Below are 25,760 nucleotides of genomic sequence, written 5' to 3'. Positions count from 1 at the left end.
GAATCCCATGGACAAAGAAGCATGGCCAACTCCATAGGGTCACAAAGAGTTGGACACGACTGAAGCGACTTAGCATGCATGCACACATCTTTACTTAATGCCTTGCTCTGCAATTCCCAGTAATCAGGTGGAAATACAGTCCATTTAAATAGTGTGGGTAGCAAAATAAAAAGTGTTCTTACTGTGGGATAAAATAAGATGCACCTTTTCTGTATGGATAATAGAACACATATTAAAATAGGTTTATCAAGCCAAAGGTGATGGAGAGAAACAATGAGAGCTCTGGAGGAGATTTCATTTTGCTTGGGTTCTCTGACCGGCCAAAGCTGGAGATGGTCCTGTTTTTTGTCAACATGATCTTTTACTTTCTGGCTGTTGCTGGCAACTCCACGATCATCTTTCTCTCCCTGGTGGATCCTCAACTGCATACCCCTATGTACTTCTTCCTCAGTAACCTGTCTCTCCTGGATCTCTGCTACACAACCAGCAGCATTCCCCAGATGTTGGTCAACCTCTGGGGCCCATACAAAACCATCACCTATGTGGGTTGTGTCATCCAGCTCTTTGCCTTCCTCTCTGTGGGGGGAATTGAGTGCATTCTACTCTCTGTCATGGCCTATGACCGCTTTGCGGCTGTGTGCAAGCCGCTTCAGTACAGGACCATCATGCACCCGCAGCTGTGCCTGCAGCTGGCAGCCTTCGCATGGCTTAGTGGGATTGCCAACTCCATCTTGATGTCCCCACTGACGATGTCCCTAGGGAGATGTGGTCATCGCCGCATCAACCACTTTGTGTGTGAGATGCCTGCTATCATTCGAATCTCCTGTGTGGACACCAGTTGGGTTGAAGGCTTGGCTTTCTTCCTGGCCATTCCCATCGTTCTTGTGCCTCTCACAATGATACTTGTCTCCTATGGTTATATTGCAGCTGCGGTGCTGCGGATCCAGTCTGCAGCAGGGAGGCAAAAGGCCTTTAACACCTGCTCCTCCCACATGGTTGTGGTATCTCTTTTCTACAGCAGCATCATCTACATGTATATGCAGCCTGGGAATACAGCGAGCCAGGACCAGGGCAAGTTTCTCACCCTCTTCTACTGCCTAGTGACCCCCACTCTGAATCCCTTCATCTACACGCTGAGGAACAAGGATGTGAAGTGGGCCATGCGGAAGGTTCTTGGGAAAGACCACAGCCCATTGGATGCAGGAAGGCACTGATGTAGGCTGGCAGTACTCATCCTGAGATTCTTTCGTCCATGAAAACTGCTCTGTTCCAGGACAATAACAATGCACAATTCCTTGTATAATGCTGAAATGTTATAAAGCAGGGTCTTCTCTCTTTCAGGGGCCCTTTTCTCAGTAACTTGTTTCCTTACTTGCAGATGGACAGACCCTCTATTTTCTGCAAAATGACAGAGTTATTATAGTTACAAAAGATAATGTGCCAGCTAATCACAAAGGATAATGTACTACTCAGTGGAGTTTTACAGGGAGGTAATTGTTTCTTTGCAGCTAACTTGTGACTCTGATTCCAGAGATCTGTAATGTCAGTTTCAGGTCAAATACACAGGAAAGGAGGCATTGTGTCAGAACAATACGTGTGTGGACATGTATGTTTGTGTGTGTGTGTGTGTGTGTGTGTGTGTATGTGAGAGAGAATGACCATTATTTTGTGTTTGTTGTTGTTTTCAGTCACCAGGTCATGTGCGTCTTTGAGACCCCATGGATTGTAGCACACCAGGCTTCCCTGTCCTTCACCATCTCTTGGAGTTTGCTCAAACTCATGTCCATTGAATCAGTGATGTCATCCAACCATCTCATTTCCTGTCATCCCTTTCTTTTCCTTTTTTAGGGGTACACTTGTTCTATTTAGGGGTACACTTGTTCTATTTCATATACCCTATAGTTCTTAATTTTTCAGACCCCCATGGATATGATACTATTGATTCTTCAGGCCATTGCTTGCCTTCTTCTGTCCTGTGTAAGCAATTTGTAGCTGCTTCAGTTAGAGCAATATTTCTTTTTAATTTTAAGTCATATGTACCTTACTGATCATGAAATCAATTCAATGAATTTTAACAAGCATTTAAAAGTGAGTTAACATAAAATAGATTAGAAAATTTCAGAGGATCACACAGAGTAAGGTGAATCAATTGTGTGAGTGTATATGTCTTACTCTAAACCATGGACACAAAAGTTTGAAAGTCACCTCCTAAAAGAGTCTCTATCAGAAAAAGCTCCTAAGCAAGCCATATGTCTCCACTGGAGAAAGCATTAGGGATTACAAGTTTCAATAATTCAAAAACAGAGAGTCACTGAAGGAGAATAGTGGTGTGGTAACACATGGACAGGAAGAGTCTGGGAAAAAAGGGAAACACAACTTCTTGATATAAAAGAATTTTCCAGGACAAATTATGATGATGATGATGACAATGCTGACAATGAAACTAATTATTATGAAAATAGAGCTGTGTTTTGTCAACTCATGCATTTTCACTTTTGACATTTCTGAAGTAAAAATGATTCAAGATTTAATGGCAAGTCATAGTGAGCTTCACATTGTTTTTCTTAGACTTGACAGTGTAAAGTGAAGATAAGAAACTCTGAATAAGTTTTAAAATATTAAAATGTCAACTATTTCCAGGAACTAGTTAGTCTTTATGATGGTTAACTTGTGTTAACAAGTGTCCACTTGGCTAAGTCATAGTACCTAACATAGAATAGGTCTTATCTGATCACTTGAAGGTCTTAGAAAGAGGTCACCAGAGGAAAAGGAAGAGGGAATTCTGTTCCCAAACTGCCTTTGCACTCTAGTTACAACATCAGCTCTTTCCTGGGTTTTCAGCTAGCTCTATAGATTTCAAACTTTCCAGCCGCCTATACCCCATGAGCCAATTTCTAAAATTTTCTTTCTTATGTAGATACATAATCTCTCTTTCTCTCTCACCCCCTCTCTAAATATCTGTCTATAAATTGAAGAAAGTAGGGTAAACCGCTAGACCATTCAGGTATGACCTAAATCAAATCCCTTATGATTATACAGTGGAAGTGAGAAATAGATTTAAGGGCCTAGATCTGATAGATAGAGTGCCTGATGAACTATGGACTGAGGTTCGTGACATTGTACAGGAGACAGGGATCAAGACCATCCCCATGGAAAAGAAATGCAAAAAAGCAAAATGGCTGTCTGGGGAGGCCTTACAAATAGCTGTGAAAAGAAGAGAGGTGAAAAGCAAAGGAGAAAAGGAAAGATATAAGCATCTGAATGCAGAGTTCCAAAGAATAGCAAGAAGAGATAAGAAAGCCTTCTTCAGTGATCAATGCAAAGAAATAGAGGAAAACAACAGAATGGGAAAGACTAGAGATCTCTTCAAGAAGATTAGAGATACCAAGGGAACATTTCATGCCAAGATGGGCTCGATAAAGGACAGAAATGGAATGGACCTAACAGAAGCAGAAGATATTAAGAAGAGGTGGCAAGAATACATGGAAGAACTGTACAAAAAAGATCTTCACAACCTGGATAATCACGATGGTGTGATCACTCATCTAGAGCCAGACATTCTGGAATATGAAGTCAAGTGGGCCTTAGAAAGCATCACTACAAACAAAGCTAGTGGAGGTGACGGAATTCCAGTAGAGCTATTTCAAATCCTGAAAGATGATGTGAAAGTGCTGCACTCAATATGCCAGCAAATTTGGAAAACTCAGCAGTGGCCACAGGACTGGAAAAGGTCAGTTTTCATTCCAATCCCAAAGAAAGGCAATGCCAAAGAATGCTCAAACTACTGCACAATGGCACTCATCTCACATGCTAGTAAAGTAATGCTCCAAATTCTCCAAGCCAGGCTTCAGCAATCCATGAACCATGAACTTCCTGATGTTCAAGCTGGTTTTCGAAAAGGCAGAGGAACCAGAGATCAAATTGCCAACATCTGCTGGATCATCAAAAAGCAAGAGAGTTCCAGAAAAACATCTATTTCTGCTTTATTGATTATGTCAAAGCCTTTGACTGTGTGGACCACAATAAACTGTGGAAGATTCTGAGCGAGATGGGAATACCAGACCACCTAACCCGCCTCTTGAGAAATCTGTATGCAGGTCAGGAAGCAACAGTTAGAACTGGACATGGAATGACAGATGGTTCCAAATTGGGAAAGGAGTACATCAAGGCTGTATATTGTCACCCTGCTTATTTAACTTATATGCAGAGTACATCATGAGAAACGCTGGACTGGAAGAAACACAAGCTGGAATCAAGATTGCCGGGAGAAATATCAATAACCTCAGATATGCAGATGACACCACCCTTATGGCAGAAAGTGAAGAGGAACTAAAAAGCCTCTTGATGAAAGTGAAAGAGGAGAGCGAAAAAGTTGGCTTAAAGCTCAACATTCAGAAAATGAAGATCATGGCATCTGGTCCCATCACTTCATGGGAAATAGATGGGGAAGCAGTGGAAACAGTGTCAGACTTTATTTTTTTGGGCTCCAAAATCACTGCAGATGGTGACTGCAGCCATGAAATTAAAAGACGCTTACTCCTTGGAAGAAAAGTTATGACCAACCTAGATAACATATTGAAAAGCAGAGACATTACTTTGCCAACTAAGGTCCGTCTAGTCAAGGCTATGGTTTTTCCAGTGGTCATGTATGGATGTGAGAGTCGGACTGTGAAGAAGGCTGAGCGCCGAAGAATTGATGCTTTTGAAGTGTGGTGTTGGAGAATACTCTTGAGAGTCCCTTGGACTGCAAGGATATCCAACCAATCCATTCTGAAGGAGATCAGCCCTGGGATTTCTTTGGAGGGAATGATGCTAAAGCTGAAGCTCCAGTACTTTGGCCACCTCATGCGAAGAGTTGACTCATTGGAAAAGACTCTGACGCTGGGAGGAATTGGGGGCAGGAGGAGAAGGCTGGATGGTATCACTGACTCGATGGACGTGAGTCTGAGTGAACTCTGGGAGTTGGTGATGCACAGGGAGGCCTGGCGTGCTGCGATTCATGGGGTCGCAAAGAGTTGGACACGACTGAGAGACTGAATTGAACTGAACTGAAAGATCTACTAATCTCCCTACCTCTATATATCCTATCGGCTCTCTTTCTCTGAGAACTCTGACTAATACAGTCTCTATAGTACTTTCCAAAAATCTTATATAAAATTAAGTATGTCTCAATTAACCTTTGCAAAAGCTTTAGCTAACTTTTAAATCCTAAATTCTTTAAGTTTATACTCAATCTCATGTTTTTCCTGCATATTCAAATAGTTGTTTCCTCAGACAAGATAAAATTTGTCTTTTTATTTTTTTGCTCAGATTTTCTCTTTGAATTGTCAGAAGTTAAAAAGTTATGGGTATTGCAGAAAATAAAGAGGACAAGTGAGCCTACATCTACAGTACTATTTTTATTTTTTGATTTCTCCAAGTAAAAGGAAGTTGTTTCAATTTTTCTTTCTTTGTGTCTCTTATAAAGTCTCTGAATTTTTTTCACTGTTTTGTCTAATGTTTTGATACATTTATACTTGTGTCTCCCAGGCTTTGTATACCATCTCTTGGTAGCTTTTGGTACTTCAAATGCATTTAGTGTGATGCTGGAAGGGATTGGGGGCAGGAGGAGAAGGGGACGGCCGAAGATGAGATGGCTGGATGGCATCACGGACTCGATGGACATGAGTCTGAGTGAACTCTGGGAGTTGGTGATGGACAGGGAGGCCTGGCGTGCTGTGATTCATGGGGTTACAAAGAGTCGGACACGACTGAGCAGCTGAACTGAACTGAACTGTATAAACAACAGGGCTTCCCTAATAGCTCATTTGGTAAAGAATCCACCTGCAATGCAGGAGACTCTGGGTCAATTCCTGGGTTGGGAAGATCCGCTGGAGAAGTGATAGGCTACCCACTCCAGTATTCTTGGGCTTCCTTAGTGGCTCAGCTGGTAAAGAATCTGCCTGCAATGCAGGAGACCTGGGTGGATCCCTGGGTTGGGAAGGTCCTCTGGAGAAGGGAAAGGTTACCCACTCCAGTATTCTGGCCTGGAGAATTCCATGGATGTCCATGGATGTCCATGGGGTCGCCAAGAGTCAACACCACTGAGTGACTTTCACTCACTCACTTCACTTTATATAAACAACAGTCTTAGAACAAGATTTTATGCTATATTGAAATAAATCATATAGAATGGTGATTAATCATTCAAAATGATATTTGCTCATTTTTTCTGAAAGAAAACAGCCTGATGAGCACTTCTAATGTACCCATTAAAAAAAAAATAAAACTGAAGTGTTAAGTATATCAAGATTGATAAAAGTCAATTAGGATAAGGTTGCAAGCATTTTCAATGATTTATGAAAACCATAATTTGATTTTTAGTGAACACATCTTTCTCTAATATATATTCTAGCAAATGCAGCTTCACAAAGCTAGCAAACAGAATCTACCTATAGGAGAGAAATATTAAAACCTCTGTATTTTACCAAAATGTACTTAAAGGTTTTTAAGTAATTATATGTAGACAGAAATTGTTCTTCATTATGATGACACAGAATTTGAATAGCTGAGTTCCTTTAATGAACCCCTTTCCTTTATAAAGAGAAACATATCTCTAAGCCATTTTTCCATAAGGAAGGCTTTCATGTCAACAATTTTCACCATTAAATATGATTCCAGTTTGTAGATGTGGTTCAAAATAGAATTCTAACTAAAGCATATAGTAACTTCACTGCATACAATTCCATCATTTTTTGTCTTTGTTTCCCTTTTATTAATATCAGAAGGGCTTCCTGCCTGCAGTGAGGGAGCCCTAGTTTCAGTCTCTGGGTTGGGAAGATCCCCTGGAGAAGGGAACAGCTACCCATTCAGAAATCTTACTTAAATAAAGTCTAATTTAGTGATAATGATGATTATGACAAAGATGCTGAAGAAGAGTAAGATGATGATGATCATATTTTAACACTGGTTAACAGTCTTTCTAAATATGAAGACTGCACATTTTTTTCTTTTTCTTTCTTGACAGCACAAATCTCATATTTGGGGTTCTGCATTTAGAAAGCCTCTGGCCCATGGGAGCATGAACTCCAGATTAGATGAGCTGTAGGGGTATATGATTTAAGCAAGCATCAAGTGATCTTTCTAAGAGCAAACTGATGGTGATCACATCTAAGTTTATATTTCATATACAGGGTTAATTGCCAGTTAACAAATAAATCTATTGTTTGTCAGTAGTCTTTGCTCTTCAACTGATGGTTGCCAATCTTCTACAGCAGAGATGCACCTTACACCTGTATAAACTTTATCTCCTTTGAGTCACTATATTGTTGGTTTCTGTTACAACAGTGCATCTTACTGTGAATACTAGTAAACAGTGAGATAAAGAAATATTTTCCAAAGAAATAAAAGAATTACGTGCAAAAAAGAGAGGTATAAACTCTACTGTTATGGCAACTCCAGACCTTCTGTCATGTCTTCCAGACACATCCTGCTTGATTATTAGTCCTGTCTTGTTCTAATCTATACTTGCTATTGGCTTGCTTATTTGATAAACTTGAACACCTCATGAACTTGATGACATCATTTCCTTGTTTTTCATCCCCAGCCCCCCCCAACAGATTGTACATGTAAAACATATTAAAATTATAATTAATTTCATTAAATGAAATAATGAACTTAAGAAGGCATAAATACATGATTGATGGAATTTAATACATGAAATTTAAAACTTTTATTCCATAAAGAAAACAAATAAACAAAAAATACCAAGAGGCAACATCTAACTGGAAAAATTATTCACCACTTATAATTACAAAGGGAAATAAATTCATATATAAAATGTTCATTTAAATCAATAAGCAAAGTAAAAGAACAACAAAAACAACAATGAAAATAAGGGAAAAAATTTAGTGCAAAAGAACAAATAGCCCCCAAAACATTTCAAAAGTTGTTAAAACTCACTAATGATCAAATATTGCAAAATAAACAGGTAAGATAGACAAGCAAAGACTGAAATGATCTACAGAATCCAATGTTAGTATAATCCATCCAATAGTGAGACCGTATGACTTTCTACAAGTTGTTGTAAAAGAATAAATTGGTAGTTTCTTAAAGGAAATTTCAAAGTGTCTATAAACATGTGAAACATCACTTTCTTCAAAAAATGAATATACATGTACATAGTACATGTTGACAAAAAAAATATCTATAAAATACTTAGTGAAAGAACTTGCCAGGAAGTTCTGAGTCTGCACTATTCTGGGTTGATTTCTCAAACCTTTTATTACTGTCTTGGACTAAGTAGCTTGCCATGCGGAGTGTATTTACAGGTTTTAACCTTCATACTTTGGATACTATCTAGCTCTTAACAATTTACGCAACTATCTAGCTTTTAACAATTGTCCTAACAATTGTCCCAACCCAAGTGGAAGACAGTAGAGTTTTCTGAGATTGGGGAAATCACTTTAACCTCTGTGTCTGCAATACAGAGGATGCCTAGTATATCTGGCTTATAATATCAATTAAAGGGAAAGCAGGGCAAAGGCAGAGGTGAGTTTGGCCATGACCAGGAGAAACCTATATGCAGGTCAGGAAGCAACAGTTAGAACTGGACATGGAACAACAGACTGGTTTCAAATAGAAAAGGAGTACGTCAAGGCTGTATATTGTCACCCTGCTTATTTAACTTATATGCAGAGTACATGATGAGAAACACTGGGCTGGAAGAAGCACAAGCTGGAATCAAGATTGCCGGGGAAATATCAATAACCTCAGATATGCAGATGACACCACCCTTATGGCAGAAAGTGAAGAGGAACTAAAAAGCCTCTTGATGAAGGTAAAAGAGGAGAGTGAAAAAGTTGGCTTAAAGCTCAACATTCATCCAACAGTGAGACTGTATGCCTTTCTACATGTTGTTGTAAGAGAATAAATTGGTAGTTTCTTAAAGGAAATTTCAAAGTGTCTATAAACATGTGAAACATAGAAAACGAAGATCATGGCATCCGGTCCCATCACTTCATGGGAAATAGATGGGGAAACAGTGGAAACAGTGTCAGACTTTATTTGGGGGGCTCCAAAATCACTGCAGATGGTGACTGCAGCCATGAAATTAAAACATGCTTACTCCTTGGAAGGAAAGTTATGACCAGCCTAGATAGGATATTGAAAAGCAGAGACATTACTTTACAAACAACGGTCTGTCTAGTCAAGGCAACTCTCACATCCATACATGACTACTGGAACTTTCCAGTGGTCATGTATGGATGTGAGAGTTGGACTGTGAAGAAAGCTGAGTGCAGAAGAATTTATGCTTTTGAACTGTGGTGTGGGAGAAGACTCCTGAGAGACCCTTGGACTGCAAGGAGATCCAACCAATCCATTCTGAAGGAGATCAGTCCTGGGTGTTCTTTGGAAGGAATGATGCTAAAGCTGAAGCTCCAGTATTTTGGCCACCTCATGTGAGGAGTTGACTCATTGGAAAAGACTGATGCTGGGAGGGATTGGGGGTAGGAGGAGAAGGGGACGACAGAGGATGAGATGGCTGGATGGCATCACCGACTCGATGGATGTGAGTTTGAGTGAACTCCAGGAGTTGGTGATGGGTACAAGGAGGCCTGGCGTGCTGCGATTCATGGAGTCGCAAAGAGTTGGACACGACTGAGCGACTGAACTGAACTGAACTGAACTGAGGGTATTAGTGTTCCATTTAGCAGGGAACTGGTAGCTGTATGAAATTGTGAATATTTTGATATAAAGTGAGATATATGTGTAAGTCTTCATTCCCAGTCCATAGGTACTGGCACATAACTCCCCAAACTTCTATAATTTCCTGAATTAGTAGACCTATAGAAACATCTTTTGTTATAATATTTAGTTATTTCTAGATTTCTCTGGTAACTCAGCTGGTAAAGAATCCAGTTTTTAAAATGGTTTTAGAGCAATAAAGATAAAATGGATGTGATTTGTTATTAATAATAATAAGAAATAATCCCTTTCAGCCACACCTGAGTTTATGTTAATGGGGTGGCTTTTGGAAATAACCACTAGATTGGGGCTCATTCCCAGAGGAAACGACTAAGTGATTATAGAATTGAAAATTTTAGTTCTGCCCTTCCCATCCTCCACCCAACCCCCTGAACTCAGGAGAGAAGAGTGAGGATGGAGGTTGAATCAATCACTAAAGTTCATAGGTTTAATCAACAATGCCTTTGTTGTAAGGCTTCCATAAAAAATCAGAAGTATAGGCTTTTGGGAGTTTCCAAGTTGGTGAACAAGAATAAATCCATGTGTTATGAGAGTGGAACACCCCAAACTCCATTAGGATGAAGTTCTTATGTTTGAGACTTATCTGGCTCCACCTTGTATATCTCTTTATCTGAGTATTTATTTATAATCTTTATTATCCTCTGGGATGGATGAATAATTCAGTTATTAAAGTGTTCTCCTGAATTCTGTGAGCCATTCTAACAAATTAATCAAACCTGAGAAGGAAGTCATGGTAACCTCCTATTTATAACTGGTATAATTAGACAAGCTGGACTTATAATTGGTGTCTGAAGTAGGGTGCAGTCTTGTGGGACCTATTCTTTAACTTGTGAAATCTGACACTATCTCCTGGTAGATAGTGTCAATTAAATTGTAAGGATGTTCAACTTGTGTCAGAGAACTGGTTGATGTGAAAAAAATACCCACACAGAAACGCATCTCAGATCAGTTTCCTGATAGATGGAAGGAAAGCATCTCCTTGGCTCCCCTCCCTGTGGGAGATGTGGCTTCATTTCCAGACTGTGCATGCTTGAGTAAGCATGTGAGGAGACCCTGCGGGAAAACTGGGGGATTCACAAAGGGAGCTTGGGTTGACTTAGGGTCTGTTTGCTTGGGTGAGAGGGCATCAAAACCTGTGTGCAACTGTTTGCTACAAAAGGGGGCCAAGTTGATAAGGGTCGTCTTCTAGTCTCCACTAGAAGATTCTGATATATTGGGCAGGAAAGGCACATGATACAAAAAGATAAGTGGCTAGTTTCAAACAAGACATGTAAGCATCTTTTTCCTTTTCACTGTAACTTAAGGACTTACTCTCAAATAGGACAGAAATTCACTCTATTTAGGAAGACGTTCCCTCACTATCCCTCTGGCTGCACTGCCTCCAGATGGCTCTATTTGTGGGTTTGTGACACTTCTATTGGATGTGGGGCCAGTAATTGTGTAGAATCACTGGTGTCCTTTCAGTCTTGACTTCATTCTGAGGCAAAAAATCACACTTCAACTGTATATCTGGGTTCTGGCATATGTAACAGAGAAAGCATAGGTAACAGAGAAAGAATTAACACTGTGTGGAAATTGCCTTTCTCATTCTTTAACCTAAGTATTCTTTTACTTCAGCCCTTCATGTTGAGTTAAACATTAGAAAAATGTTGCTTGTACTCAAATAACTCATTTAGTTTCCTTAAGAAAGTTCCCAAACCTCAGTTCCAGTTTAGTGATGACTATTACGTCTTGGGGCTTCCCATCTCCAAGACCAACGCCATGAAGGCTTTCCTTCAGGTTTCTTCTAGGAGTTTCAGATTATAACATGTAAGTCTTTAATCTATTCTTAGTTTATTTATGTGTATGGTGTTAGCTAGGGGTTCAATTTTATTCTTTTGCATGTGGATATTCAGTTTCCCCCAAACTGTTTACTTAAAACACTGCCCTTCCTACATTGCGTATTCTTGGTCTCTTTGTTGACGATTGCTTGTCTATGTGCATACATTTGGACTTCTCTGGTAGCTCAGCTGTTAAAGAATCCACCCACAATATGGGAAAACCTCGTTCAAATGCTGGGTTGGGAAGATTCCCCTGGAGAAGGGATAGGCTACTTACTCCAGTGTTCTTGGGTTTCCCTGGTGGCTCAGGCAATAAAGAATCTGCCTGCAGTGTGGGAGACCTGGGTTGGATCCCTGAGTTGGGAAGATCCCCTGGAGGAGGGTATGGCAACTCAAACCAGTATTCTTCCTTGGAGAATCCCCATGGACAGAGGAGCCTGGCAGGCCACAGTCTGGGATAACAAAGAGTCGGACGTGACTGAGTGACTAAGCATAACACAGCATTACTTCTTGTAGATAAATGCTCTTTTAGTCTAGAAACCTTGCAAATAGGAAGAGATAAGAAGGTCAAGTAAAATAACTGCCAATAACTTGAAGTTTCATAGGAGTCTTTTTAAAAATTATTTTGCTATTGAAGTATAATTGATTTACAATGCTGTGTTAGATTCTACTATATAGCAAAGTGAACCCATTATATATATATATATTTTATATATATTTTAAATTCTTTTTTTAGATTCTATTCCCTTTCAGTCACAGGAGTTTTAAATTCAGGTTTGTGAACAACAAAGATTTTCTATTCACAAACAAATTCAGCTTTGTGAATAACAAAGAAAGATTATGCTTCCCTTGAAGGTCAGGCGGCAATACACCTGTACCCTTTAATCTTGGGTCCTCCTGCTTCTGTATTTTTCATAGCTTAGAAGAAGCCTGGATTCTACTCTGAGTTGAGCTGGCTCTTTAGGACACTAGGCCATAATCATGTTTTGTTGGTTTTTTGAATAAAGTCTTATTCCTTGCACCAAAACCTTAAAAATTTTTTTAATTTATTGTTTTAAATAGAAGTATAATTGTTTTACAATGTTGTGTTAATTTCTGCTGTACAACAAATTGAACCAGCTATGCTGCTGCTAAGTCGCTTCAGTCGCGTCCGACTCTGTGCGACCCCATAGACGGCAGCCCACCAGGCTCCTCTGTCCCTGGGATTCTCCAGGCAAGAACACTGGAGTGGGTTGCCATGTCCTTCTCCAATACATGAAAGTGAAGAGTGAAAGTGAAGTCACTCAGTCGTGTCCGACTCTTAGCGACCCCATTGACTGCAGCCTATCAGGTTCCTCCACCCATGGGATTTTCCAGGCAAGAGTACTGGAGTGGGTCGCCATTGCCTTCTCCTGAACCAGCTATATTTACACATATATTCCTTCCATTCTGAGCTTCCCTCCCCCTGCCCACCCCCCCACCATTAGTTCCTTGTACTATACAACAGCTTGTCTCTAGCTATCTGTTTTACAAATGGTAGTGTATATATGTCAATGCTACCCTCTCAATTTGTTCCACCCTCTCCTTACCCCATTGTGTCTAGAAGCCCATTCTCTATGCCTGCATCTCAATTCATGTCCTAAAATAGGTTCATTAGTACCATTTTTTAGTTTCCATATACATATATGAATATATGATATTTGCTTTTCTCTTCCTGACTTACTTCACACTCTGTATAACAGATTCTAAGTTCATCTACAAGTGACCAAATTTTGTTCTTTTTTTATGTGTTGAGTCTGGCTTGACAAGCAGGGTTTCTGAAAGTAAGATGTAGGAGAATGAAAAACACGACACAGTTCAGTTCAGTTCAGTCACTCAGTCGTGTCCGACTCTTTGCGACCCCATGAATCGCAGCACGCCAGGCCTCCCTGTGCATCACCAACTCCCAGAGTTCACTCAGACTCACGTCCATCGAGTCAGTGATGCCATCCAGACATCTCATTCTCTGTCGTCCTCTTCTTCTCCTGCCCCCAATCCCTCCCACCATCAGAGTCTTTTCCAATGAGTCAACTCTTCACGTGAGGTGGCCAAAGTACTGGAGTTTCAGCTTTAGCATCATTCCTTCCAAAGAAATCCCAGGGCTGATCTCCTTCAGAATGGATTGGTTGGATCTCCTTGCAGTCCAAGGGTCTCTCAGGAGTCTTCTCCAACACCACAGTTCAAAAGCATCAATCCTTCGGCGCTCAGCCTTCTTCACAGTCCAACTCTCACATCCATACATGACCACAGGAAAAACAGCCTTGACTAGATGGACCTTAGTTGGCAAAGTAATGTCTCTGCTTTTGAATACGCTATCTAGGTTGGTCATAACTTTTCTTCCAAGGAGTAAGCGTCTTTTAATTTCATGGCTGCAATCACCATCTGCAGTGATTTTAGAGCCCCCCAAAATAAAGTCTGCCACTGTTTCCACTGTTTCCCCATCTATTTCCCATGAAGTGATGGGACCAGATGCTGTGATCTTTGTTTTCTGAATGTTGAGCTTTAAACCAACTTTTTCCAGTAAAAGATGAGGATCAGGGGACCAACACCACTCCAAGGTGAAGGTGCTGAAACTGAATCCATGCCAGCTATATTATACTCTCAGCTGTGAAGGAAGGATTGTGCAGGGAGTTAAGCCATAACTCATGTGGCCTTCAGGGCCAAAGAACAAAGTGATCATTAACCATTGAGTAACAAAGAAACAGTAATCAATAACAAATCAGTAACTAAGACTAATATTCTTATTTATAGATTTTCCTCCAGATATGTAAAAAATGTGACTCTGAGATGCCAGTTGGAAAACAGTCTGAGGTCTGTTTTCCAACCCCAGGATCCTATCCTGTTTTCCAGTTTATGAACTGTTCCCTCTGGACTTGTTCCAAGAGTCTCATGCCTTAAAGTATCCAGTTTATCATTAATTATAAAGTCCTTCTTCAGCCCTTGCCGGGGCCTGTTTTTCTTCTATTCTTCCTGTCTCCTACATTTATGTCTGAGTAATAGTCCATTATATATTTGTGCCACAACTTCTTTATCAATTCCTCTATTGATAGACATCTAGATTGCTACCACGTCGTCGCTATTGTAGATGGTGCTGAAATGAACATTGGGATACCTGTGTCTTTTTTTAAAAAATTAATTTATTTTTTAAATGAAGGATAATTGTTTTAAATAAGTCTTTTTGAATTATGGTTTTCTCAGGGTATATGCCCAGTAATGGGATTACTGTCATATGGTAATTCTATTTTTAATTTTTAAGGACTCTCCATACTATTCTCCATAGTGTTTGTGTCCATTTACCTTTCCACCAAGAGTGCAAGAGGATTTCCTTTTGTCTACATCCTCTCCAGCATTTACTGTTTGTAGATTTTTTGATGATTACAATTCTGATTGGTGTGAGTTGATAATTTATTTTAGCTTTGGTTTGCATTTCTCTAATAATGAACAATGTTGAAATCTTTTCACATGTTTGTCAGTCATCTGTATGTTTTCTTTGGAGAAATGTCTCTTTAGGTCTTTGGCCCAGTTTTTAAATGTTTTTTGATTTTGAGCTGCATGAGCTACTTGTATATTTTGGAGATTAATTCTTTTCAGTAGCTTCATTTGCAAATATTTTCTCTCATTCTGAGGGTTGTATTTTCAACTTGTTTATGGTTTGCTTTGCTGTGCAAAAACTTTTAAGTTTAATTAGGGCTCATTTGTTTATTTTTGTTTTTATTTCTCTGTTACTCTAGGATGCTGATCTAATAGCATCTTGCTGTCATACATCAAAGAGTGTTCCGCCTGTTTTCTTCTAAGAGATTTATAGATTCTAGCCTCACCTTTAGGTATTTTAATCTATTTTGAGGTTATTTTTATGTATTGAGTTAGGAGATGTTCTAATTTCATTCTTTTATACATATCGGTTCAGTTTTCCCAGTGCCACTTATTGAAGAGGCTGTTTTTTCTCCAATGTATATTTTTGCCCAATTTGTCAGATAAGATGCCCATAGGTGTGTAGGGCTTTCTACGCTGTTCAAAAAAATCTGTGTTTCTATTTTCGGACCAGTACCCTACTGTTTTGTAATAAACAGCTTTGATTACAAAGCTGTAGCTTTTTTGTATAATCTGAAGTCAAGGAGCCTGATTCCTCCAGCTCCGTTTTTCTTTTCAAGATTGCTTTAGTTATTCAGGGTCTTTTGTGTTTCCACACAAATTGTGAAATTTTTTTCTAGTTCTGTGAAAAATGCCATTGACAATTTGCTTGGGATTGTAGTGAATCTGTAGATTGTTTTGAGTAGCATAGTAATTTTCAAAATATTGATTATTCCAATCCAGGAATCCTGAAAGATGCTGCTGTGAAAGTGTTGCACACAATATGCCAGCAAATTTGGAAAACTCAGCAGTGGCCACAGGACCAGAAAAGGTCAGTTTTCATTCCAATCCCAAAGAAAGACAATGCCAAAGAATGTCCAAACTATCCCACAATTGCACTCATCTCACACGCTAGCAAAGTAATGCTCAAAATTCTCCAAGCCAGGATTCAACAGTATGTGAACCGTGAACTTCCAGATGTTCAAGTTAGATTTGGAAAAGGCAGAGGAACCAGAGGTCAAATTGCCAACATCTGCTGGATCATTGGAAAAGCAAGATAGTTCCAGAAAAATGTTTACTTCTGCTTTATTGACTATACCAAAGCTTTTGACTGTGTGGATCACAATAAACTGTGGAAAATTCTGAAAGAGATGGGAATACCAGACCACCTGACCCATCTCCTGAGAAATCTGTATGCAGGTCAGGAAGCAACAGTTAGAACAGGACATGGAACAACAGACTGATTCCAAATCGGGAAAGGAGTACATCAAGGCTGTATATTGTCACCCTGCTTATTTAACTTATACACAGAATATATCATGCGAAATGCTGGGCTGGATGAAGCACAAGCTGTAATCAAGATTGCTGGGAGAAATATCAATAACTTCAGATATGCAGATGACACCACCCTTATGGCAGAAAGTGAAGAAGAACTAAAGAGCCTCTTGATGAAAGTAAAAGAGGAGAGTGAAAAAGTTGGCTTAAAACTCAACATTCAGAAAATGAAGATCATGGCATCTGGTCCCATCACTTCATGGCAAGTAGATGGGGAAACAATGGAAACAGTTGACAGACTTTAGTTTTTTTTTTTTTTTGGACTCCAAATTCACAGCAGATGGTGACTGCAGCCATGAAATTAAAAGACGCTTGCTCCTTGGAAGAAAATCTATGACCAACCTAGACACTTCGCTGACAAAGGTCTGTCTAGTCAAAGCTATGGTTTTTCCAGTAGTCATGTATGGATATGAGAGCTGGACTATAAAGAAAGCTGAGTGCCGGAGAATCGATGCTGTTGAACTGTGGTGTTGAAGGAGACTCTTCAGAGTCCCTTGGAATGCAAGGAGATCCATCAGTTCATCCTAAAGGAAATCGGTCCTGAATATTCATTGGAAGGACTGATGCTGAAGCTGAAGCTCCAATACTTTGGCCATCTGATGGCAAGAACTGACTCATTGGAAAAGACCCTGATGCTGGGAAAGATTGAAGGTGAGAGGAGGAGGGGATGACAGAAAATGAGATGGTTGGATGGCATCACCGATTTGATGGATGTGGGTTTGTGTAAGATCCTGGAGTTGGTGATGGACAGCGAAGCCTGGCATGTTGCAGTCCATGGAGTCTCAAAGAGTTTGACATGACTGAGCAACTGAACTGAACTGAATTCAGTAACATAGTGCATTTCCCCTTCTGTTACTGTCATGTTTGATTTCTTTTATCAGTGTCTTACAATTTTCTGCATACAGATCTTTTTTCTCAATAGGTAGACATTCCTAGGTATTTCATTCTTTTTGTTGCAATGGTGAATAGGGTTGTTTCTTTAATTTCTCTTTCTGATTTTTTTTATTAACTTATGGAATGCAAGAAATTTCTGTGTCTTAATTTTCATCATGCAACTTTACTAAATCCATTAATTGGGTTAAGTAATTTTCTGGTGGCATCTTTAGGATTTTCTATGTATGGTATCATGCATATGGTATCAAGCAGACACAGTTTTACTTCTTTTCCATCTGGATTACTTTTATATCTTTTACTTCTGTGATTGCCATGGCTATGACTTCCAAAACTATGTTAAATAATAGTGATGAGAGTGGACACTCTTGTCTTATTCCTGATCTTACAGCAAATGCTTTCAGTTTTTCACCATTAAGAGCGATGTTTGATGTGAGTTTTTCATATATGGTCATATACGATCTTTATTATGTAGAGGGAGGTTCCTTCTATGCCCTCTTTCTGGAAAGTTTTTTTTTTTTTTAATTGTAAATAGCTTTTGAATTTTGTTGAAAGCTTTTTTGGTATCTATTGAGATTATCATATACTTTTTAATCCTTCAGTTTTAATATGGTGTATCACATTGGTCGATTTTTTTTTAAATGGCCCTCAATCTTTAATAACTCCTTTCATGCCCTATATCCCAAGATACCTTTCTTTTTTTAAAAAATATAAATTTATTTATTTTAATTGGAGGTTAATTACTTTACAATATTGTATTGGTTTTCATATTGAAGAATCTTTGCATCCCTGGGATATATCTCACTTGATCATGGTATATGATTCTTTTTATTGTGTTGTTGGATTCTTCTACTATTTTGTTGAGGATTTTTGCATCTATGTTCATCAGTGATAACGACATGTAATTTTCTTTCTTTCTTTTTTTTTTTTTACTTTACAATATTGTATTGGTTTTGCCACACATCAACATGAATCCGCCATGGGTGTACACGTGTTCCCAATCCCAAACACTCCTCTGACCTCTCCCCGTGCCCCCGCCCACACCATCCCTCCGGGTCATCCCAGTGCACCAGCCCCAAGCATCCTGCACCCTGCATCAAACCTAGACTGGCAATTTGTTTCTTATATGATATTATACATACAGATGTCCATCAGCAGATGAATGGATAAGAAAGCTGTGGTACATATACACAATGGAGTATTACTCAGCCATTAAAAAGAATACATTTGAATCAGTTCTAATGAGGTGGATGAAACTGGAGCCGATTATACAGAGTGAAGTAAGCCAGAAAGAAAAATACCAATACAGTATACTAACGCATATATATGTAATTTAAAAAGATGGTAACAATAACCCTGTATGCGAGACAGCAAAAGAGACACAGATATATAGAACAGTCTTTTGGACTCTGTGGGAGAGGGAGAGGGTGGGATGATTTGGGAGAATGGCATTAATTTTCTTTTTTTGTTATATCTTTTGTTTTGGTACCATGGTGATGGTAGCCTCATAGAATGAATTTGGGAGTGTTCCTCTCTCTGCAAGTTTTGGAAGAGCTTGAGCAGTACAGATGTTAGCTCTTCTCTAAGCATTTGAGGGAATCCACCTGTGAAACCATATGGCCCTGAGCTTCTGTTTGTTGGAAGATTTTTAATAAGCTACAGTTTCAGTGCTTGTAATTGGTCTGTTCATATTTTCTATTTCTTCCTAGTTCAGTCTTAAAAGATTGTACTTTTCTAAAAATTTGTCCATTTCTTCCAGTTTATCCATTTCATTGGAATGTAGTTGTTTGTAGTGGTCTCTTATGATTCTTTCTATTTCTGCAGTATCAGTTGCAACTTCTCTGTTTTTATTTCTAATTTTATTGAGTCTTATTTTTTTTTTGATGAGTCTGGTAAATGTTTATCAATTTTGCTTATCTTCTAAAAGAAACAGCTGTTACTGTCATTGATTTTTTTACCATTGCTATCTTAATTTCTTTTTCATTTATATCTGCTCTAATATATATGATTTCTTTCCTTCTACTAATTTTGTGGGCTTTCTTTCTTTCTTTCTTTTTTTTTTTTCTAATTGATTTAGGTATAAGGTTAGGTTGTTGATTTGAAATGTCTCTTGTTTCCTAAGGTAAGATTATATTGCTATAAACTTCACTCTTACAGCTCCTTTTGCTACATCAAATAAGTTTTGGGTCATCAGCTCCAAACTGTACAGTGAGCAGTATGGACTTGAATTCAGTAGCACAGATAGGTAGCAGTTGGGTTAGTAAATGACCTATCAGCCTGGCCATTTAAAACAACTGAAAGAAAATGCTAGTAATTCTTATAATTCTTCTTTGTGCCAGAGATAGGCTAAGAGATAAGCAGAGTTCAATGCTGTCCTCCATGGTTCTGGGGTGATGTGTTTGGGCAACTATTTCTAAATAAACTGAAGAATACCTGCACTACTGTGTTGAATTGGCATCCAGTCTTGAGATCAAGAGGATGATGCATGCTTGGGAAAATGGGTATCCCAGTGGGTACTCCTGTCCTGTTCCTTGCTTCTATGTTTGGAGGCTCTAAAATCTTGAATACTAATTTTAAATTAAACCATGAACAGGCAAAGAAAATAATAGTACATTCAAATACCAGGAGATATTTTTTATTCATCTTTTCAAGGAGTCAGGAATATTTTTCAGTTTTCAGACTGACATTGTTCTACAGATCTTGAAAGTTTTCATCTAATGATTTTAAAATTATGATTTTCCACCATTTGTTCTTTTTATTTTTGGGTACTAAACAAGGTAAAAATTGTCAGTGACTCCATTAACTCTTTTCCCAATTCATGTTACTTCTCTGACTCCCTAGGTCACTACTGACCTACTTCTAAGCAAGGGCCTATTTATAGATTAATCTAAATTATACACAAGCAGTAGAAAAAAATTGTCATTATTATGTCACAGTCCCCTCTGAGCATCCTGTAAGATAGTGGTATAGAGACATTTTCTATCCCCACATTATAGATAGTGGGAAGATTACAGGTAGTTCATCTGGCTCTTAATTTTCATGGAAGGAGATGTGCAACTGAGTTTGGATATGCACTGATTTCTGGTCATTGCCTAACAGGCTGGTGTTTTGTTCAGGGATTTGACAAGAAAAGGGCTGGGAAGTTAATGACAGAAATCTGGAAAGAAGCTGTAGCTGAACTTCTTGAAAGAGGTACAGAACGTGATAACTATGTCCTATATAAATCTGCACTGCAGAGATGGATCTCTTCCAGTAGATATTAGTCACTCTCTTTTGCCAGCCTTGCTCCCAGGCCCAAGTAAAATTGAACATAGGGATGGAGGCTGTGAATTGATTCAGATTTATAACATTTCTCTTATTAAGGCTGATCTCTTAATGGGCACATTCCCAGGGGACTAGGGAACCAACTAGTGGTGTGTTGATTACATTAGACTCCTTAGATCATAGAGTCAGTAATGTTTATTTTTGTAGGAATAGAAAAATATTCTGGGTGACATTTTTTTCCCCTGCTCTACCACTTATTTTATTTTCTTGGGCTACAAAATCTGCAGATGGTGACTACCGCCATGAAATTAAAAGACACTTGCTCCTTGTAAGGAAAGCTATGACAAACCTAGATAGCATATTCAAAAGTAGAGGCATTACTTTGCCAACAAAGGTCCGTCTAGTCAAGGCTATGGTTTTTCCAGTACTCATGTATGGATGTGAGAGCTGGACTATAAAGAAAGCTGAGCACCAAAGAATTGATGCTTTTGAACTGTGGTGTTGGAGAAGACTCTTGCAAGTCCCTTGGACTGCAAGGAGATCCAACCAGTCCATCCTAAAGGAGATCAGTCCTGGGTGCTCATTGGAAGGACTGATGCTGAAGCTGAAACTCCAATACTTTGGCCACCTGATGTGAAAAACTGACTTATTGGAAAAGACCTTGATGCTGGTAAAGATTGAAGGTGGGAGGAGAAGGGGACAACAGAAGATGAGATGGTTGGATGGCATCATCGACTCAATGTACTTGAATTTGAGCAAGCTCCGGAAATTGGTGATGGATAGGGAAGCCTGGCATGCTGCATTCCATAGGGTTGCAGAGTCAGACACGACTGAGTGACTGAACGGAACTAAATTCATATGAAGCATCTCTTCCAAGCACATCGCTAGGAGATTAGTAAAAACACAAGCACATAGAGGCTTAACGATATACTACTGAACAGCCAATGGATCACTGAAGAAATCAAAGAGGAAATAAAAAAATACCTAGAGACAAATGAAAATGAAAGCACAGTGAGCCAAAACCTATGGGATGCAGCAAAAGCAGTTCTAAGTGGAAAGATTATAGCAATACAGTCTTACCTCATGAAACAAGAAAAATCTCAAATAAATAACCTAACTTTACACCTAAACTGACTGGAGAAGAAGGAAAAAAACAGAACCTAATGTCAGTAGAAGGTAAGAAACCATACCATTCAGAGCACAAAAAATGAAACAGAGTTGAAGAATGACTAAAAGCTGGTTCTTTGAAAAAATAAACAAATTTGATAAACTTTTAACCAGACTCATCAAGAAAAAAGGGAGAGGGCTCAAATCAATAAAATTAGAAATAAAGTGAAGTTACAATTGACATCACAGAAATACAAAGGATATTAAGAGACTACTAAGAGGAACTGCATGCAAATAACATGGATAACCTGGAATAAATGGAAATAATCTTAGAAAGGTACCGTCTCCCAAGACTGAACCAGCAAGAAATAGAAAATATGAACAGATCAATCACAACTAATGAATTTGAAATTGTGATTAAAAAACTTCCAACAAACAAAAGTACAGGACAAGATGGCTTCACAGGTGAATTCTATCAAACATTCAGGTAAGCGCTAACACCTATCTTTCTGAAACTGTTTCAGAAAGTTGCAGAGGAAGGAAATCTCCCAAACCCATTCTATGAGGTAAACATCATCCTGACCCCAAAACCAGACAAAGATACCACAAAAAACGAAATAAAGATCAATATCACTGATGAACATAGATACAAAATTCCTTAACACAATACTAGCAATCTGAATCCAACAATATGTTAAAAGGTTCGTACACTATGATCAAGTGGAATTTATCCCAGGGATGTTAGGATTTTTCAGTATCAAATAAGTCAGTGTGATATACCACATCAACACACTGAAGAATAAAAACACATCATCTCAATAAATGTAGGAAAAGCTTTGACAAAGTTCAGCATCTAATTATGATAAAAACTCTCCAGAAAGTGGGCATAGAGGGAACCTACCTCAACATAATAAAGGCCATATGTGACAAACCTACAGATAATATTATACTCAGCAGTAAAAAGTTGAAAACATTTCCTCTAAGATCAGGAACAAGACAAGGATGTCCACCCTTTTCACTTTTATTCAACAATCTTTGGAAGTCCTAGCTACAGCAATCACAGAAGAAAAACAAGTAAAAGGACTCCAAATTTGAAAAGAAGTAAAACTGTCACTGTTTGCAAATGAAATGATAGTATACATTAAAAATCTAAAGATGCTTCCAGAAAACTGCTAGAGCACATCAATGAATTTGGTAAAGTTGCAGGTTACAAAATTAACACACAGAAACCTGCTGCATACCTTAACACTAACAATAAAATATCAGAAAGAGAAATTCAGGAAACAACCCCAATTACCATGGCATCAAAAAGAGTAAAATACCTAGGAATAAACCTACCTCTGGAGGCAAAAGATTTGTACTCTGAAAACTGTAATACCGTGATGAAAGAAATCAAAGACTAGAGATGGAAAGCTGTACCTTGCTCTTGCATTGAAAGATGGATATTGTCAAAATGACTATACTACCCTAAGCAATCTACAGATTTGATGCAATCGGTATCAAGTTACCAATGCTGTTTTTTTCTTGGAACTAGAATAACAACAGCAAAAACTTAAAATTTATACGGAGACACAAAAGACCACAAATAGCCAAAGCAATCTGCAGTAAGATAAATGGAGCTGGATGAATCAGGTTCCCTGACTTCAAACTGTACTACAAAGCTAGTTATCAAAATTGCAGGCATTATCAGTATTGCAGGCATTCTCCTGAGGAGCCCCCACTCAGCGGGACCGGCCACAGGGGATGGAGTGGGCCCGCCAATCAGGCCCTGGAGTGACCCAGAGGAGACGACCAGGCGCTGCCTGACCCGCTGTAGAAGGGCCCCGTTGGCGTGTCCTGGAGGTGGGCCGAGCAGCGGTTCTGTGGCGCTGGCGCCCAGGAGTGCCGAACTTGGCACGGGCCTCGGGCATGCGTCCGTGCTGCAGGGTCTGAGGCGCCGTCCCGCCTCTCCCAGAGGCCTGGGAGCCCCCTAGGCGAGCGACCTTGGCGGCCCAGAGGGACTGTGAGCGGTGCTGCGCTGGTGCGCCGCCTGGTTTGCCGCGCTCCAGCAGCCTGTGACAGCGTGGTTGGACAACGCGAGCCAGGAGTGCTACGCTGCACTCATCAACGCGACGGTGGGGAGCCCAGCCGCGGCACCTCTTTTTACACCCTGCATCCATCGCGAGCGCTACGAGCTTGCCCAAGGCCGAAGCCGTCAGTTCCTGGCACTGATGCCCATCCATGGAGTAGCTGATCATCTGGCCTGTGATCTTCAAACACGGTTCTTTCCCTCCTAACATCAAACCGTGGATTGCCTTGCTACAGAGGGGAAATTGCACCTTTAAAGAGAAAAATATCATGGCCTGCCTGTTTTCCACAATGCAGTTGCTCTAGTCATCTACAATAATATAGCCAAAGAAGAGCCAGTCACCATGACTCATCCAGGCACTGGAGATACTATTATTGTCATGATTACAGAATTGAGAGGTAATGATATTTTGAGTTATCTGGAGAAAAATATCTCTGTACAAATGACAATAGCTATTGGAACTCAGATGCCGCGGAAGAACTTCAGCCGTGGCTTTTTAGTCGTTGTGTCAATATCTTTTGTTGTTTTGATGATTATTTCTTCAGCATGGCTTATATTCTACTTCATTCAGAAGATCAGGTACACCAATGCCCGGGGGCAGGAACCAGCTTCCTTTTGGAGATAGCCAAGAAAGCCATCAGCAAATAGACAACCAGAACAGTGAAAAAGGGTGGTAAGGAAACAGATCCAGACTTTGATCATTGTGCATTCTGCATGGAAAGCTATAAACAGAATGATATTGTCCAGATTCTCCCCGCAAGCATGTATTCTACAAATCCTGTGTGGATCCCTGACTTAGTGAACATTGTACCTGTACCATGCACAAACTGAATATCTTGAAGGCTCTGGGAATTGTGCCAAATTTGCTGGGTACTGATTAAATAGCATTTGATATGGAAAGACTTACCAGAGCCCAAGTAGTTAACTGAAAATAGCCCTAGGTGAGCTCTCCAGTGACAACTTGTTTGGCCTGGAGCCACAACTTGGGGATCTCACTTCCTCAGGATGGGGAGCACACTCCTAGAACAAGAGAGCTCAACATCGCAGTAACAAAAGAACAATTTACTATTGACTGTTATGGCTTCCTCAGTGCTGTCACACTGCTATGTGATCATCAAAGCCACAGCTAGTTGAATGCTAATGAGGTAGGATAGTTTTGAAGAAGGAAAAACTGCTTTCTGACTGATTGCCTTGAAGGCAAAAAGAACCTATGTTTATGCATCATTTATCAATCATGCCACACAAGCATTTATTTTTAGTACATTTTATTTTTCATAAAACTGCTAATGCCAAAGCTTTGTATTAAAATAAATAAATAATAAAATTAAAAAATAATGGTATTGTACTGGCACAAAAATAGAAATATAGATCAGTGGAACAGCATGGAAAACCCAGAAATAAGCCCATGTGCCTACGGTCAATTAATCAATGACAAAGGAGGCAGGACTACACAATGTTGGAAAGACAGTCTCTTCAGTAAATAGTGGTGGGAAAACTGAATAGTTACCTGTAAAAAAATGAAATTAGAATATTCTTTAACACTATGTACAGAATAAGTTCAAAATGGATTAAAGGCCTAAATGTGAGACCAGATATTATAAAACTCTTACAGGAGAACATAGGCAGAACACAGTTACATAAATCACAGTAATTCTTTTTTAAAAATCTGTTTCCATTATCTGAGTAATGGAAATAAATGCAAAAATAAATAAATGAGACCCACTTAAACTCAAAAACATTTTGTACAGTAAAGGAAATCCTAAAGAAAGTTTACAGATAACCCACAGAATGGGAGAAAATATTTGCAAATGATGTGATCGATAATGAATTAGTCTCTAAAATTTACAAACAGCTTAAGTGGCTTAATATCATCAAAACAAAATAAAAAATGGACAGAAAACCTAAAGAGACACTTCTCCAAAGAGGACATACTGATGGCT

General features: G+C 39.2%; 1 protein-coding gene and 1 pseudogene across 1 annotated transcript; both read left to right on the top strand.

Annotated features, from left to right (window-relative positions):
* Positions 1-260: 260 nt before the first annotated feature.
* Positions 261-1,214, top strand: LOC120864525 (putative olfactory receptor 2W6). Its single transcript, XM_040241591.1, has one exon. The coding sequence runs from the start codon at positions 261-263 to the stop codon at positions 1,212-1,214; it is 954 nt and encodes a 317-aa protein (XP_040097525.1).
* Positions 1,215-23,911: 22,697 nt separating this feature from the next.
* LOC120864523 lies at positions 23,912-25,018 on the top strand (annotated as a pseudogene).
* Positions 25,019-25,760: the final 742 nt, after the last annotated feature.

The sequence above is a fragment of the Oryx dammah genome, unplaced genomic scaffold (assembly GCF_014754425.2).
Source record: "Oryx dammah isolate SB20612 unplaced genomic scaffold, SCBI_Odam_1.1 HiC_scaffold_5, whole genome shotgun sequence".
Classification (NCBI taxonomy): domain Eukaryota; kingdom Metazoa; phylum Chordata; class Mammalia; order Artiodactyla; family Bovidae; genus Oryx; species Oryx dammah.
This window is presented reverse-complemented; position numbering and strand designations above follow the sequence as displayed.

Coding starts and splice junctions, on each gene's coding strand:
- LOC120864525 (XM_040241591.1), top strand. CDS start 261: ATGGAGAGAAACAATGAGAGCTCTGGAGGAGATTTCATTTTGCTTGGG.